Source organism: Semicossyphus pulcher, unplaced genomic scaffold (assembly GCF_022749685.1).
Source record: "Semicossyphus pulcher isolate SPU_LCO1_2020_fin unplaced genomic scaffold, fSemPul1.0.p SCAF_28, whole genome shotgun sequence".
In the NCBI taxonomy this organism is placed as follows: Eukaryota; Metazoa; Chordata; class Actinopteri; order Labriformes; family Labridae; genus Semicossyphus; species Semicossyphus pulcher.
In genome coordinates this window covers 3,658,871-3,677,555 of record NW_027211702.1, presented here as the reverse complement: position 1 = coordinate 3,677,555, position 18,685 = coordinate 3,658,871, and the positions used below count along the sequence as shown (strand labels likewise).

The following is an 18,685-nucleotide window of genomic DNA, read 5'->3' as shown; positions in this document are numbered from 1 at the left end:
CATGGCCAACAACTTTAATTACCACGGAAAGATATTATTTTTATGAAGGGACTGTTTGCATTGAGGTTTTGGCTCCTACCATTGACCACATCATCCCTCCTTTGCCCCAAAAAATAAGTATTAAGAAATCTTTCATTTTCAGTTGCTAACTTTAGGATGCTATTACACTTAAAGTCCGTTTGATCCGAATCAAAGACCAAATTGTTACAATGTTGCATTTTGCCTTGACTTTGGTTTGTGTTCACACGGCAGATTTTACCAGCCGACTGAAAGTTGAGATGCGCCATGAAACTGCTTTCTGATTGGTCAGAATTTCCACGTGGGAAAACTCCCTCAAGTAACCAAAGAGAGAGAACATGAAGAGAGACAGACTTTTAACCGACATTGTTCCACTGTTCGATCGGTTCCATTATCCTTTAGTTTTTCAGTGAACAGTTTGAACACCTCCGTATTCTTGTGCGTTTCCACAATCATTTCTGAAATCAGCCCACATTTCTATCAGAGCCCTCCCCTCGTTGCTCCCCATGTTTGTCCTCTACTCATGTGGCTGCCTGGCTGCGTGTCTGTCTCTGCAAGTGTCAACATCCATTAACAACCCACAATGCACTGTTTTTTGGTTTGCTTCCTATATAGGAAGGTCCTACTTTAAGCCCGATAATGTTCCCACCGTAATCGAACTGGACCGTGGTTCATTTGGAAAAAGTCCCATCATTTCTGATGGACCATGATATGGTTGTTAGGTCCGCACCAGAGTTCCAATGTGTATTCTCACCTGTCCAACCGACCAAAGCTGTCCGTTCGAATGCACCCTTACTTAATAGGTCAGTAAACTATATTTTAAGCTCCAGCTGTCTGCAGGTGTCAGAGCAGCTTGATAAACCTCCTGAATTTGCACAAGAAGTGCTGTCAGAGTTGCCATTATGCACTTATGTAAAGCAGTGAACCTGCAAAGGCAGAAGAAAACATTGCCCAAGAAAAAGTGCAGTAAAAGCTATGGAAACTTATTTTTGGAATATATAATGACACTTGCTCGGTGACTTCTATTGTAGAGACAGCACCAACAATTTTGATGCTACTCACTACTACATTCCTCCACCTCACCAGAAAGCCAAAAAAATATGTAATTGATAAAGCTGTGGTCTGGTAACCTGATGTTGAAGGTCACATGATTCATAACCACAGCATCACAAGTCTCAGTTCTAATAAATGTATTTAAATTATGTCATGTCATATTACAGTTGCTGATATTGCATTATGTCATATTTTATGGTCTTTTAAGGTTAATTTTTATGACAGTAGATTTTGGAATTGAAACCTTACTCGATCTATAAGTATATATGTACACTAACTGGAGTCATGCTCTCTTAAATCTCCTTTTATTTTTTTTGCTCTTGATTAATCACACAAATTAAGAATAGAGATGACCTCTGCAAACTCAAGGTTATTTTGAGGTTTTGGACTTCTGTAGTCCTCCTGGTGTCTGTAACATCAACCATATATCCGGATGTGCGTCTCATCAAACACATCATCAGTAGTCATGGTCCATCTGCTTCCACGTGTCTGTGGAGAGGCTCATTATTCAGCTGCAGTCAGACAGTCTCCTCTGACACAACTATTTACTATTCAGCTCTGCTGCTGCTGCTGCTGCTGCTGCTGCTGCTGGTTCTGGGGATATTAACAGATTACCCCTTTGCTGACCTTTCATTGGCTGAGCTCTTCAGTTTACCTCAACACACAGCTGTAAACAATATCTTTTCGCAGTAAAGGCTCCTTCCTTCATATTTATGTACAAATCAAGTCTGTTGTTGCTTCTATGAAGTGTGATGACTCCAGAAAGCTCACAGGGTGTGTTAATGTGGAGTATAAAGGTATTATTCTAATCCATGAATGAGGCAGATGGCTGGAGGAGCAGATTGCGGGGTTTGATTAATGACCAAATAAATGGACGTTAGTCTGCATGACTGAAGGACACTGCTCGGTGTTGTGATTTTAGTCTTTGTTTAAACCGGCTGCAGAGGACCCTCCCTCTAACTCCAAACTGTGCCAGCAGTCCTGCCGGTGTGGAGAGCGCAGCCATCTGCCACTAGCAGAGTGTGTGTGTGTGTGTGTGTGTGAGAGTGTGTGTTCTGTAATGCCAGCACAGGATCCTGCTTGGTGAGTCTGTGATTGGTGAAACACAGTCTGTGGCAGGATATTTTTTACATCAGAGGCTGTGTTTAGACTTGCACATGGTTTTATATAAAACAGAAATATGTTTGGGTTGTGACCAAATCTCATCTGTAGCTTTGTGTATTAATAATTAATGCAGGGTTGTTCGACATGAGGACAACAGGCAGGACTGTAAACTGTCTGGTTGAAAGAACATTCTGATAAATCAATTAATTATTTCATTTGATTAATGTTGAAGTTACAACATGCCCACATTCACACCTACTTCTGTTTTTTGCTTGAATAAACAGTTTCTCATTTGACCCCACATAAAACGTATTATATACTGTATATACCTCAGCATGTAACATTTTATATACTGTCCTATATCCATTTGTGTTGTTGTACAGCTGACTGGTAAAGCGAGTGACTAATCCACTTGAGAAGTTTGGATTACATTTTGAAGGTTGAAGTTTGCACACCCTGAGAAAAGTGTCAAACTGGGTCAGCTGCGTAAATATTTACATCGATACTTCGCTTATCTGTCTGTCTGTTGTCTGCTTATGAGAACACCGAGATAATACTGAGGCTGGGTCTGTTCTGTTTAATCCTCTGGCTTCTGTCACAGTTTAGGTGTGTGTGCATGTGTGAGCGTGTGTGCATTATCACAGGGTTTTCATTTCCTCACAGACAGATCAACAGAGAGACAAGAGGGAGAGAGAGGAGGCGGCTGTGTTCAGGCTGCAGAGCTGTTGGTGGACGTCTGTAGAACATATCCAGCAGCAGTGTGAACTTTTGATGGCTCGATTGTATCTTCCTGATCTTTAACTGAAGCTTGAGACGATAACATAATTTGCTGTACCCAGAGCAGCAGGCCCTGAAGAACACGTTGCATAATTTCACCAGTTGTCTTGCGTTAGCCTCATACAGTCGCTGCTAAAGCTATTTATTAAAGTATATTGGCACCTAATCTTAGGTTATAAAAAGTTTCTTTTGCCTTCAGACATGTATTTTTCATTGTTGTCAGTCCTCTTGATATGACTTCCGCTTTATTTAAGCATCTTCACAAGCATTATCCCAATCAATGTCCCACTAGTAATTGTACTAGTCAGAGCCAACCAAGACAGGAAAAACAAATCTTTACCATCACCTGAAAAGGTAAGCACTCTAGGGCTGCAGCTAACGACTATTTAAGTCGTCGATTAGTCATTGATTATTGAAACGATAAATCGACTTATCGTATAATGAATTGCCCTTTTACTTATTTAGCCATCAGCTTTTAAATTTAGTTGGAGGTGCTTTTAAGCAAGTGCTAAGTACCAGAAAAGACAATGAATATGAGTTCTTCATTCAAAAATATGTCTTTTGATAAACTCTGCGGCTGATTTGGTCACTTCTGAAACAAAAGATCAATAAAATGAGGAAGAAAAAGAGATGAGAAGGAGAGAAAAAGAAAGAAGTGTTTATGGTGAGGGGCTGAAAATGTAAATGAGAGAAAAGTCACAGCATGACTGTAACTTTGGACTGTTAAGTTGATGTTTAAAGCAGAGATGCATCATGTTCTTTCTATGGCACTACATTGTTATATTAATGTTAAACTCTATAGCTAGCTAGCCGAGAAGCTAATTATCTTATCTCAGTGAGTCTGCATCATCCACAAGTTCAACATGCCTTCTCTTTAAATGCTCGCACACATGCTCCCATGATACACAAGGTCCGCTTTACAGATCTTGCAGGCCCCTCTTTTCTTTGTAGCATAGAGAGTGAAAAGCCGCCACCATTTTACTATGTTTTGTTTACCTGTCGCGTCCTGCTCTCTGTTTTGCATGCGCAACTCTCAGCAGAGATAGTAAGGATGTGAGGTGGCTCACCCCTCAGCAACTCAGCCACAGGAAATGATGCGCGCAGCATGAAAAACATGCGCAGTGATGTAACCAACTATTATAGACAATTACATTTTTGTTTTGTCATAGATTTTTTTTTTAACAATGTTGGCTAATAATTGCACTCCTAGGGCACACAGAATATGGAAAGTCGTTTCTCTGCACTAAGTTACAAATCCATAAAGCTGTTAGAGCAGAACATGTCATTAGCAAATTTAAATCTTTACATTAAGGAGTTATTCAAAATGTTTTTAATATAAAATAGTTAAATTGTTGGATTAAATAATCCTAACTATGTTTTGAAACTTATCACAACCTTTTTGATTTCTTCTGGCTTCAGTCTTTCTCAGGATACTCTTCAAACTTTTAAAATGACATTATAAATATCTTTCTTCACCAGTATGGAAAAGATATTATGATCATATTTTTTGCAGTAACACCTCGCCTGCATAGGTGGAGAACAATCCTGCATTTATCCGACCCAGTCCAACCAGAAGCTCTCAGGCCTTTATTTCCAGTAACCTCTTTAGTTTTCCAGCAGCTCCCTGATACAGTTACTCCTCCTCGCTTCCATCTGTTGACAGAAACACCGTCCACCGCCTGTTGCCATTATTAACCATTAGAGCAGAATGCAAATAACCAGCAACAGAGGCCGATAATCATTAACATAGCTGGGCCTGTTTGTGAGTCAGTCTCACGGTAATCAATATAAACTGTATGTTGTGCTGGTGGTCTGTATGCTTCATACTATGATGTCCACACTGACTGCAGTTACATGAGACAACTCTGCTTCCTTTTCAAATACAACTGATGTGAGTCATAGTTTCCATTCAAGTGTTCCTGGGATCATTAATAATTAATAATGGAGGATTCTGATATTTACAAGGACAAATGCAACACTTGGCTTCAGCAAACAGTCTCAGCAAAACAGGCAGAATGACAGTTTAAATGACAAGTTTGAAAAAAAGGGGCTGGCATGAAGAATGAACAAAAAAAAGAGACAAAAATGAGAACAATGATCATGTTGTAAGTGTATCTGTAATCCTCCAGGAAAAATACCAACATGTGAATGATCACTTGTTTTTAGACAGTTGATTGACTCATTGTTTCTTATTCTTTTCCACAGCCATCAAGGTGAACTGTCAGGGCTCATGTGGGATCTCCAACAAGATGAACGACAACTCCTGGACTTTGGAGGAGCAGTACTTCAACAGCACATTGTCTGTTGCTGACAAAGGTAATGACAGTGAATGCTTGAAGCTTTTCTGATGCTTGTTCTCATCTAAGCACTTGGATGAATGTATGGGAGCCTAACAGACAGCCTTTGATTTCCATTCACTATAGAACACATAACTTCAATAATCTAAAAAGTAGATCAGCATGGCTGGAACGGAACAAGACTAGGTCAAAACCTAGTATGTGGCTTACCTCATCAGGTCAGTGTGCGCTTTTGCGGGCAATGTGTTACAAGGATTGTCCTTATGAGGCCGATGACAACGTGTTTGAAAGCAGGTGCACGCTGCGAACGTAGGTGAGGACAGCGGAGGAGCAGCCCCTCCTACTCTCCGAACAAAGTATCCAGAGCCGTATAGACAGAGAGTCGCGTCAGTGGAGGTCCAATATGTTCCATGATCTGCATTGCGATGTCGCGACTCTCTCTCTCTACGGCTGTGAATGTACCGTCACTCACTCACGTGTGTAGGGCTGACCCCGGCAGTCAGCCAAAGAAAGAAAGTCTATTCTATACGCACCAAATAGGCAAAATGTGTAAAAATATTGGTGCCATTCTTTTTTTCAGAGAATACAAAATCTACTTCTAAACTTACTAATTACTTATTACTTACTAATAAAACATTAAAACTTGAAAACCCTTTAATTTTTGCTCCAGATGCCCCCTACCACATCATGGGTAGGGGGGAAAAGTTCAGGCTTTACAGGTTTAGATTCCCATTTTGTGCAGATAAAACCTCTAACTGAAAAGTTAAGTAAGACACAAAATAGAGTTAATTTTCCTAATGTATGAAAACACCTTCCTCTGCATTTGTTCTATCTGTCCTATGAGTGCAGTGAAGTGTCAGAACCTCCACATGCCTGCCATAACAACTCTGTAAGAGGTGACTGAAGCCTTTCACCTCTTCTGGTTCGTGGGAAATCTGCTGCAACAGGCTTAATCTCCCAGTGGCAGCAGCAGGTTTTTGCTGCCCTGTGGTTACGAGTTAAAGCCTCAATCAGTCAGAGTAGCAGTCCCCTGCAGGGATGGGATGTTCCAGCCTCTCTGCACGCTGCCTCCTGAAGGTGTCACGGTCATCAGTGTCGGGCAGTGTCTGCGAAGAAGGTTGGACAAGCTCCTAGAGGACACGTTTAATATGTTTTCCCCCACTCTTGGTACCATCCGGCCCCGGTGCACTGAGGCCCTGCTCACCCACGGAAAATAAGAGCTTACACAACCTTTTGTTGTGAACATGATCTTCCATCTTTTGTTGCCGATACCGCCCACAGCCAGAAGGTGAAATGTGCTGTTCATGCATGAAATCTGTTGTAAATGCAAATTGCATCATTGAACTTAATGGCAGTCACTGGAGCGCATAATCCATGCTGGTCAAAACATCAAGGAGCAGTCCAATGTTACGCTCTCAGGTGTGTTCTTCAACATGTGGAACAGCATACAGCAGGCCATTATTATTTACACTATAGTGCTTTAAAGTGCTTTTATTGTGTTGTTACTTTTACTCCACAACATTTATAAAAGCAATACTCTCTTGTTAACTTGCAGATACACCTACATGTTGAATTACACCACCAAAGGCACATAGAGTACTTACAATTACCTTGAACAGCCATAACATTAAATTATGCTTGTCAGTGTATAACTTTTAATAATCCAATGATATAATATACAGTATGTAAAAAAAGTTCTAGTATTTTCTCTTGCTAGTTGCTTAGCGTGCTGTTTGGAGCTGAGCAGGTGGTGTACGGTGGTTTTTAGAGCTTTGTTACTAAACACAGAGTCCTGCAGAGGTTGAATTTTATGCTGTGAGAGCAGTAAGAGTGAACCAAAACTGTAAAGTTAAGAGACGAACCACAAACAAAAGAGCTGAAACCCCTTTTAAAGTGTCCCAATGATTTAACATGTCATTTGATACACAACAGTTATAGCTGTCCTGGAATGTTATTATATGTTGAGGGTGGCTTCTTGTATGGAGGGAAAGGATCAGCATACTTGTTTTGCCTTTGTGTAGAATGGACTGAATGCCATATTGACCTACATTTAAAACTTCCAACAGTGCAATAGCAGATAAGCTGTATCTAGATATGTTCACTGTTTAAGTACCACAGATGACTTGATGGATGTTTTGGGGGAGGATATATCAAAGTATGTGCATGATGTTTATTGCATGTTAGATGAACAGAGCCTGTTATCTCAAAGCGGACTTGTGAAAAAGTGGTTTTGGTTTTGGTTATTCCACCTGTTTGAAGTGTAACTGGGAATCTGCACCAACACTGTAGCGTCAGACGAACTAGCGCAACATGTAGGCGTCACGGCAGCATCTACAGTATTTTGCAATCTACACCGGCTGCGACTACAGCAAAGATGAGTCTTAAAGTCAGCCAATGGTAGTTGCAATTCCTGGCCATAAATAGGGGTGGCAGTGATGCCAAAAAGTGCGCAGTCTGCAGGAAACAGCTGAAGAAGGCAACTTTGCAACCGACTTGTTGACTAATTTCTTAATTGTGCAATGTACATATTCATTGCTCTTTCAAATTAATCTTGCCTGCTCATGCAGCCGATCAATAACTTCAATAGGAAACTGAAAACAAAGTTGGCCAAAATGAAGAGATCACATGGTTTAACATGCATTCCTTGGTTGTGGGCATGTATTTACAGAGCAGTCAATGGCTTTCTATGCTTCACTGACGCACAGCAGCGGGGAAAAATACACTTGTAAAACGAACGGAGCAGCAGAAAATTACTGTCCCGGCACACACGTGTCCAAAATACGCTTCGGATACGTTGCCTGTGTAGATTCCCCTTTACTCTGCTTTGTGTTTACAGATTGCTGTTATATTAAAGTATTTAAAATAAGTAAGTCATCTGCTCTGTATCAGAGTTACTTCAAGTGCAAATAAGATTCTGGAGGAAATGAAACATTACACTGAATATTTTACAGAACAAAACACTATTAGAAATGTTCACATTTTTATTGTGACGTCCAGTTTACTGAGAGACTGAGGGTTTTCCTTCCTCTCTGTTACAATAAGCTTATTGTTATTATCACAAAGTCAATTTTTGTATCATTTAACATGAAACCTAGCTGACCTGAGAGAAAGTAGGACTATTGTTGGATCAAATGTCAAACAGGGAAGTTAAAATCAGGCTTCAAAGCAAAGAGAAGGGACTTTGTTGGCTCAAAGTGAGCCAACAAACAGGAACAAACATGAACACCCGTCTTACTAAAATGAATACTGCTGCGGGAGCTGGGCCTAAAATGTACATAGATACAGATCTTATAGAACTATTTAGAACAGAAAAACGTACACAATAATAGTTATTAGACACTTTGACTGAATTATGAAGCTTATTCTTAAAGGAAACCACTGGGGTGGATATCGAAGCAATCAGACCTGCAATACTTTCAGGTTGGCAAAAACTTAGTGGGGATCATTTGGAGAAATATAAAATTAATTCCATAACATATACAACATTAGCAAAACAATATGTACAGGAGTAACTTTGGAATGAGTGTGAAACTCCAACAACATCTCAGTACACACATACACACACACATACACACACTGAGTCGACTCGGAAACACCAGGCACAGCTCACTCCAAACGGAGACATAAATAATTCATTACACACCCTCCCTGTGCTCTCTTTATCTCTGCCATTTTTCCATATCCCATTCTCTTCCCAAAATGGGCCGCTCTGCCCCGGAGGGACGAGCGGCACAGGGAGTGCGAGACAGGGTGACAGAAGACCACCAAACACACACACACAGACACACGCAAAGAGACACACTCCCACACAAAGCCAGCGACGCTCACTCTGGCTGACTGATAATGTGGTATGCTACAGATGCTTGACGGTTGGTGGGGTGAAGACCAGTGATGTCAGCGTCTGCTCTTCATCCTGTCACTCTCTGAGTTAATGACCTTCAGGAAACGAGGATCTCCCTCCCACTGCTACAGTAGGACTACAGAAACACTGGACACTTTGTTTAGAGTGTGACAGCTTTATATTTCGACCCGGCTGGAGACAGACTCACTGTAACATTTCCTGTGTTTGCATACTTTATATAATACATTCATACTTTACAAAGATAGTTGAATCTCGGCTTAATGGATGAGAATAGACTTACATATGTAATTTTGAACTTATTCAGACAACATATGTGTATGTATATTGTCTTGCTATTTTGCAGCTATGAATAAACTAGCATAGTTATAGCTTCATTCAGGTCCTTGGATGGTCCCATTTAGGGATGGGTATCGCAGGGTAACTCATGATCACGATATGCGATACGTGGCCCATGATAGCGATAATATCACGATGCAGTGATTCTATTATAGCTGATATATTGCAAGACAACTAAATAATGATACGTCACAATATCTGATTAACTTCTTCTCCGGCCAATTAATTTCCGTTCACGTTACCCTCATTCATGTTTTTAGCGCCACCATGAGGAGTCATGAAGTAGTGACCCGGTGAGTCACAATCACAGGGAAATCTGTTTAGAGCGCCTTATATTTGTAGATTATAATATTGATAATTGGTGCAAGCCTATCAATAATTGTATCGCCAGAGTTGGAGCGACGATATATTGCTGTATCGATATTTTGTCCCACCCCTAGTCCCATTTCCCAAGTTGTGAAGTTGCTCTTCCGACTGCACACCATGTTCTCTATGAGGGAGATGTTTTGTATTTTAACGCTCAAAATGCTTAAACAGCTGTTTCCAGTATTGGTGGTTTTGTTAATATTGTGATTTTATCCCAAAACTTGTTGCTGCAGTTAATTCCCTAAAAGCACTAGCACATTGATTAACCTTACTTGTTATAAGGGTGAAGCTGGTGACATATGAAGCTGTTGGGCATGTGGAAAATGGTCTTTCTTGAAGGCTGCTGAAGTTTGAACTATAAAATAAATAATACGACTTTATTTTTCATAATAGCACTCTCTTTTGGTTTATTATGGATGTGTATGGGATTTGTAATGAAGACTTCTTACTTCTGGAATGGAAAGTAAGAGACAGCTTCACTCCAGCTCTATAAAGCCATGCTTGCTACCACAGTGTCACATCCATCCATTATCTAGGGTTCAGGGTCGCGGGGGGCTGGAGCCTATCCCAGCTGTCACTGACCGAGAGGTGGGGTACACCCTGGACTGATCGCCAGTCAATCACAGGGCTGTCACATAGAGACAGACAACCTTTCACGCCCACACTCACACCTACAGGCAATTTAGGGTTAGTGTTTGGACTGTGGGAGGAAGCCAGAGAACCCAGAGGGAACCCATGCATGCACGGGGAGAACATACAAACTTAGAAAGGCCGCTTTGTATGAACCGGGACTCGAACTAGGAAGCTGTGAGGTGACAGCACTTACCACTGCACCACCGTGCAGCTTACCCCAGTGTTATTAACTTAATTGTCTATGATTGACATTTGGTCAGATTGATACTTAAATGAGTTTAGTGTTCGTATGCTGATGTTAAGCATCTCTAATAACTTATTAATATAGGATGTAATTTAGTCCTTGTTTTAATGATCTTACCTCATAATGTTTTTTCTGTCTCTACCTGTGTTAGAAGAACTCTCTCTAGTTACAGTTGAATATCTAAAGAGCCTGCCCTGTTGCACCTGCACAGTTCTGGTTTATAGCATGACTGCTTCCTTCAGCAGTAAACATGATGCAAATGAACACACACGCACACAGTCTGAGCGCTTCCTCTCAGGAAACTGAGACCAACGGAAAAAGTTGCGCACATGCCTAATGAGGTGAGACGTGTGGCTGTCTAGAACGTTTAATGGGACTGTCCGCTCTCTAGGGAATTAATAACCTGGCTGGTTGAAGGTGTGATAGGGATCAGAAGGTTCTTATTGATGCCTTATGCTCTCCTTAACAATGTGACTGAGCCTGAGAAGTTAACAGTATCTTTGAAGTTACCTAATTACAGAGTCACAGTGTGTCTAATGGATAAAATATGTGATTTTCTATAAATATTCTATAATATTTTGTGATATTTCTGAGTTCGCATTTTAATGTGACACACGTCCATTCAGACAGGCCTGGATATGATATCAGTTAAGACATTTGAGGCTTTGAGATATGTGAGAACAAAGGTTACAAAGCCTGCTGGGAAAAATGAGAACTAGTTTCCTGGTAAACTTAAATACACTCTGAAAGTAACGGTCCAAAATCAAAGTCAACAACTGCCTTCTGGGTGGAGTAATGTATCCAGCTGGTGCCATATCTGAGACTGCAAACGGTATAATCACCTCACCATATGTAAACAGCTGAGATAAAAGAGCTTTTATACCACGGATATAAATTCTTATGCAGAGAAAATGAACTCAAGTGAACTTCTGCAAACACCTCTTATACTTCAGAGCACTTCCTGTTAGGATCCTCAGACAGGCATGTATGTTTCTGAAAACACAACGTGGCCTGCTTTAGTTGTTGACTGATAACATCAGAACGACAGAGTTTGCAGGCGGATATTCTTGCACTTCCTTTTTCTTTGATCTGCAGCTTAATTGATACATTTAAAAGAATAAGACACGTGTTGATAGTGTATGTTTTTTTTAAGAATATGTGACGTGTATCCAGAGCCTGCTATTTATTTTTCCTATGTGCCATAAAGCTCTATTGTTGTCCTAAAACTATAAAACCCACATAAATTAACCACACTCAGAGTGTTTACAGCAGGAGCCTGCTATAAATACTCACTACATCACTTAATGTCTATTATTCGGCAGCTGTAATAGTCCCAATAGATCCACTTTGGCCACCTGTTTGAGTAATGTTAACTTAGAGTACCCAGCTGTTTAAGTAGATAATTGTGCCTTCTTAAAGACCCCCTCCAGTGAAAATCAAGTCTTTTAACCTTGTAAACATCTCCATGTGGTGTTCTTCATGTGCTACAAGAGATATCAGGGACAACATCAGCATCATCTCCATGGCTGGGCCTGTCTGCTTTTAAACTGCAGTGTACCAAGGACAGGCTGAACAACACGTTTTCAGATTGGCAGGTTTGAGACGTCACAAACCTAAGGAGCCAATCCCGTTAATGGACAGGGTGATGCTATGCATATCATTATGTGCAACCTATGGCAACCACTTCAGCGATGCACGAGCCAGCTGTAACTGTCATCGTAATTTTTGCAAACTCACTACTAACGTTAACTTTACCACTACTAATTACTACATTTAAGCTAGCTAAGTTTCAACAAGATGCCACTAAACGATGGCAGAGATGTGTTTTGTTTTCTCTCTTGTGATTTTACAAAAGGAAAAATGTAACACATAGTGGGCGGGGCCTGTGCAGATTCAGGAATTTTTAATGAGGGAGAAGGAGGAGATGATTTGGGAGGATTTTTACAAGGTAACTAAACGTATTTTGCAGGAAAAAACATATTAGACACATTTTATTATTTCAAGCAAAGCATTTTATAGTCTTAAAACATGACTGGAGCTGGTCTTTAAAAATTGATCACATGTATGTGACCAGTTTCAGAAGAATCTTCCACAGATAAGTGCTTATTGTGATATTCTTTGAAGATGAATTGGCAACAAGAAAAATGAAGACTAAAGATGGTGAAGGCTTAATCTAAAGGAGCCGGTTTGGTTCAATGCTGCCGACCTGTAGATGTTGTAACAGGACAGGAATGCACTTAATCTTGGGTCAGTCACTGGTGGGTCTCACTCTGCTTGTAAATCAATGATTAACTTTGCTGAGAAACACTTCAGCTTTGCCAGCTACGCAATCAACACTGCTCTGACGGTGGCTGGCGCTGGTTGTGGTTGCTAGTTTCGGTCCCAACAAAAGACATCTGCTCAGCTGTCTTTCAACAACAAGGCCTGTTTGTCTCAGAAACTCCATCCCACTGGGAAAGTAGGTGATACCCTCAGGCACTGTGCTAGCTGTACATCTAATGCTAACTAAAAGATGTGGAGTGCAAACAAAAACAATAAAACACACACAAACCATGAGAATTTCCAGCATTTATGCACTCTTATATGTAATTTGCATGTTTTTCCTTTTTGTCTCATGTGTAACAGATTAAACTTCCTCTTTTTCAGGAACTCTGGGGGCAGGTGAACACAGCTTCCCTTTCCAGTTTGTCATTCCAGGTGAGTGTGGGATTAATCATTACAATCTCTTACCCTTATTCCTCCACGTCAGGGGCACACCCTCTGTTCCCGTAATAGTTCCTTAATGGATCTGCTTTATCAGAGAATACAGGTGTGATAACCTCTGATAACTTGGGACTTTTTCCACTGTGTGTACTTACAAAGTGTAGGCCCTTTATCTCCAACACAAAGCAGACGCAAGCAGATCTGTGATTCTGGTGCTGTGTGAAAGCTCATTACACAGTTAATGTTTAAGAGGTTTGGGAGGTAAAAGCCTCAGCGTGATAATGCATCTTTGTCCCACACGCTAAATACTTAATGCTACATTTTCCACTGTGAACATGCAAATAACACACACATGATCTTAACATACGTGGCACCTGTGAGGACACAGTGCTGAGTCTGTCTGGTATCTTCCACTCTCTGAGGCGTGGGCTGAAGCACAGGGGGGCTGGGGTTATTTTTAGCTCCCTCTCCTGTTGTGCAGTCACTGTTTAATTGGTCTTCATGCCCCCGTGCTTTGCCCTCCCCTCCTGTCAGGCCCTCAGAATTGAGAGCATCAGCACAGGGCATATTAACTATCATGTAGTGATAAGTGGCTCATTGGAGAATCAGATGTCTCACACTGCCCCCTGCTGGTGCAGCAAGTAAATGTTTGAAGAAGACTTGCAGCAATTCAAGTGAATCAGTAGAATGAGCCAACTTGGGCAACACAGGATTTTAAGAGGTGATTATTGTGCTGATTTTTATCCTCATGTTTGTCCTCTTAGAGAATCAATGTCTTGTTGTTTCCGATGTACACAAGTATAGTGACAATCAAGTTTATTTCAGTGTTAAAAAGTGCTTCAAATTTAACTCACGAGGGTAATAAATCCTCTAACGCTTCAGAAGAAGAAGACAAACTTTATTTATCCCTGAGGGGAAATTAAATTTTTTCTGTTATTAGAAACATGCTACACACACATAGGCCGGAAATACACACATGCACAAACAGGACCCTATAGACATGCATTAACTGAGAGATGTCAGAGTGAGGGAGCTGCACATGGACATGCGCCCCGGGCATTTGGAGGATTCGGTGCCTTGCTCAAGGACGCCTCAACAGTGCCCAGAGAAGGAGCTGGCACCTTGCCAGCTACCAGCCCCAATTCTATGGTTGGTCTATACCGGTTCTTGAACCAGCCCCCCTCTGGTTCCTAAGCCAAGCCAAGACTGAGCTACAGTCCACCCCATATATCACCCCAGAATATACAAAAACGGCAATGTCAAAGACATGGAATCTACAAGACATGGAATGTAAAGCCAGTGCCAGAAGTTACATGTGAACACTGAGCAACCCAGCTGCTTTAGTAGATAATAATCCCTTCTTAAAGACCACCTCCAGTGAAAATCAAGTGTTTAACCTTGTAAACATCTTCATGTGCTACAAGGCATATCAGGGACAACATTAAGAGTCATCTCCATGTCTGCTTTTAAACTGCAGTGTACCAAGGACAGTCTGAACAACACGTTTCAGATTGGCAGGTTTGAGACGTCACAACCCAGATCCAAAAATACGCAAAACAAAATATTAGCTAGTTAAACTGTGTGTGGTTGATTATGGCTTGATTTATTACTGAATGTAGTTTTAAGGTGTTGAATTCATCACTTACAGATTAGTTACTGTAGCAAATACTGTAAAATAAGCAAATAATGAACTTTGTCAAGAAAGGGCGATGGTCTAGGGCTGTAGGTCACCCTGCTGATGTTGCCGATGTTTATATAAGGACTGACATTATTTCTTCTGACAGGCCCAGCACAGTTATCTGGAGTAGAGGCATCAGGTGTTGTTGTGGCCTGATCATTTCTCAGGGAACAAAGAAATTCAAAGAGAAGAGGAAGGCGTAGGCTGAGATAAAGCACAGGGACACTTAGAGGGATAAATAGGGCTACATGAAATGGCGCATGGCTTCATTCCAAAGGGACATGAGATATGAGTTCAGGAAGAGAGGAGAACAAAGGAGAACAAAGGCTGTGAAAATGTGATACAATAATAGCTACTTAAAACTTGTTTGCTATTGTAAATACGGTTCTGCACATCATGTAAGCATCTGTGTTTTCAGACAAATAAACAGAATGAAACTGAATAACAGCAGATTATCTAAATCCCTGAATGTGCTCCTATCTCAGTGTTGATTTTCTGTAATGAGACTGTCAGCTGTGATACATTTGGAAACATCAGTGCTGAGCTGGTAGGAGGGTTTGGGATCTGGAGGTGTTATTGGCTGCTTTACTCAGATCAGGGAGGATAGTGTCAGACAAAGTATGTGTGAAATGTTCGCTGCTTCTGCTGACAAGCCAGAAATCAAACAGTGTTATCTCCAAACAAGTTTCTCCTCACAGCCCATTAACGTCAGTGCTTAGCAGATACAACTTTCTCTACATGATCTGTAGGCCTCTGTGAAAAGGTAACTTTGACAGTCCTGGTTGTCAGGTAAGCATTGATTAAATGATTTGCAGGTCCAAGATTAAGCTTTAAAGCGGGCTACATTTGGATGAAGACTGAAGCTTTTTTATAACCCTTTTTTTCAGAAGCACTTCAATGCTAGAATTACATCGTGTAACTGGGAACTGATGCATATAGAAATAACTTTATTAATTATACTTCACTCAAACATCCAAACCAGACTTCGGCCATGCTAGCAGCTCTGTGAGGCTTTAGGCACAGCAGAGCTGTGAGCTCAATGCTAACATCAGCATGCTAGGACATCACAAGGACAATATTTACATGCTGTTCATAAATCAAATCATGTTCAATATCTTCACCTTCTTAGTGTTGGGATCTAGCATGCTAGCATTTGTTGATAAGCCCTAAATGAAAGGTTCAGCTTGGTATTGTGCGATAAACACAGGTATTGGACCAACTGAAATTTAAAGTCAAGGGATCACAAAAGAGATTCCAACACTGTGCTGTCACTGTATGTCAGGAGAGGACATCTGATACTGTGATGTCAACCCATTGGTTGTGCACTACTGTCTTAAACTGCATTTGGCATTTTTGCCCTCTCCCGCCTTTGTTTGCTTTTTGGTCATGTGACCTATTTTAGATAGGAGTGGTGGATATACTTTAATATTTTAATATGAGATCGCTCTGCAATGTGTCAATCACAGTTAGCCACGCCCTAAAGCATACCTTCTTTTATAATCTTGTTCAAATCCAAATGGGGCCATCATTTACACAACAAGACTTGATGATAGTTGAGACCATAAACTTTTACCTCGAGAATACATCAAGTGAGAGGTAGGGCCTTTTCTCAAAGACTTCTATACACCCAGACTGTTTATGTTGCCCTCTGCTGGCCATTAGTTGGGATGCAAGTTTACGGCACTTTTGCATTGGCTTCATTTTCTGACCCGGAGGCTACTACCGATTACCAAAGTCATTAAAATATATCTTCTCTGGAACGTAAATACTTTCACTTTTATTATTTAAGTATTTACTGTTTATATTGTTTTTCATCAGTTTTATGTTTTGTGCCAAGACTTCCTATGCCGTGAAAACCAATATATAGATACACATGTACATGAACTGCTTATCCTATTCACGGTCGCCTTCAGTTGGAGCCTATATACCAGCTGTCATTGGGTTAGAGGCGGGGTACACCCTGGACACTGGACAGGTTGCCAGTCAGTCACAGGGCTGACACATTCACGCACATAACCCACACCTACGGTCAATTTAGAGTCACCAATTAACCTAACGAGCATGTCTTTGGACTGAGGGAGAAAGCCGGAACCCATGCATGCACAGGGAGAACATGCTAACTCTAGACAGAAAGGCCCCCTACATCCAAACCAGGATCCTAAACAGGAACCTTCTAGCTATGAGGGGACAGTGCGAACCACTGCACCACTGTGCAGCCTGAGAGAGTGGGAGTTGACATGCAGCAGAGGGCCGAGGGCGGGAGTGTGGCTGCTTCGTTTAGGACTGTAGCCTCGGTATATGGGGCACCTGCTCACTGAGCTAAACCAGTGCCCCAGATATACATGTCCATCATGAAATAGACATTTTAGGGGGCTCCTGTTAAAATGAAGTTAGCTACAACAGTAGCTTAAAGACTGAGCTTCATGGAATGAGTCAGGCTACACAATCCTCGGCCCTTTTAAGCAGCCACGAGCAGCTCTTCGTGCTGTGTCTGCAGAGAAGGTCAGCCTGGTGTTTGAGTCAGTCCTACGCTCTGTTTTGCTACAAAGCTGCCAAACAACAAGCAACCACCCCTCGTTGTTAATTCTTATTGACGGCAGCTTCGTGCCCGTCCCAGGAGCAGCCGCCTGCCTTGCTGACATTAACATCTGAAAAAGGAAACACGTTAGAATAGGGAGGGAGAGAGTGACTCAGCTTTTGTTTTGACAACACATTAATCACCTTTTTGTACTTCCTGTTTGTGCTGCACATTGTTTGCATCTTCATTATTATAGTAATATAATATTTTTCCTATCTTCCACCTCTGAACGTCTCTCTCCATCTGTCTGTCTGGCTGCTTTGTCCCCAAATAGTTATTTTTATCTTCCTCTCCTTAAATTTCCTTCCCTCCAGCATTTAATCTCCCTGTGTCCTCCTCTGCACTGCCCTTTCCTTTGGTCACAAAAATAATCAGTGTCCTTCCATTCAGGATGGGATGTGCAGGAGTCAGTCTGAGCGGCTCCTTACATCTTGTGACAGCTCTGACAGAGGCCTGCATGGACAAGGACACAGAATGTAGCTCTCTCTACAGCTCTTTTATTAAAAACTGAAATTTAAATCTTTAGCCTGATAAATGGAGCTTTTTGAACATTGCATAATTGCTATCTTTTCAGTTTAAACGTCTCTATTCCCTTTTCTCGGTTTACTCCCTTTTTTCTTTGTGTCCTTTTTCTCATCATCATTTAAAACATAAATGAATTATTTTCAGCCAGTCAACCTTAATTGTCATTAACTGTCTTCAGTGTCAGTAATGTCTGTTTTGTCTACTTGCCTCCTTCCTTCCCTCCCTTAGTCGCTGCCCCGACTTCCTTTGAAGGACCTTTTGGGAAGATTGTTTACCGCGTGAGGGCGGTCATCGACACGCCCCGCTTCTCTAAGGACTACAAAGCCCAGAGGCCCTTCTATCTACTCAATCTGCTCAACCTCAATGAGGTGCCTGACATTGAAGTGAGTCTATCTTCATGCTCATTGTATCCCTTTACAAACGTGCTGTTCTGCTCTTGCTGGACTGAGAAAAGTTGTTCATATAGAGACAGAAGGAGAAAATTGGACGTTGAACCTCTGTAATGTCTTTT

General features: G+C 41.3%; 1 protein-coding gene across 1 annotated transcript in view; it reads left to right on the top strand.

The window, feature by feature from the left end:
- The window catches only part of arrdc1b (arrestin domain containing 1b), a 46,908-nt gene that overhangs the window by 20,783 nt on the left and 7,440 nt on the right, over nucleotides 1-18,685 (top strand). The window contains exons 2-4 of the mRNA XM_069677205.1: nucleotides 5,158-5,268; nucleotides 13,337-13,387; nucleotides 18,403-18,557. Coding sequence (XP_069533306.1) covers nucleotides 5,158-5,268; nucleotides 13,337-13,387; nucleotides 18,403-18,557 — 317 coding nt within the window. The remainder of the gene's footprint in view (nucleotides 1-5,157; nucleotides 5,269-13,336; nucleotides 13,388-18,402; nucleotides 18,558-18,685) is intronic.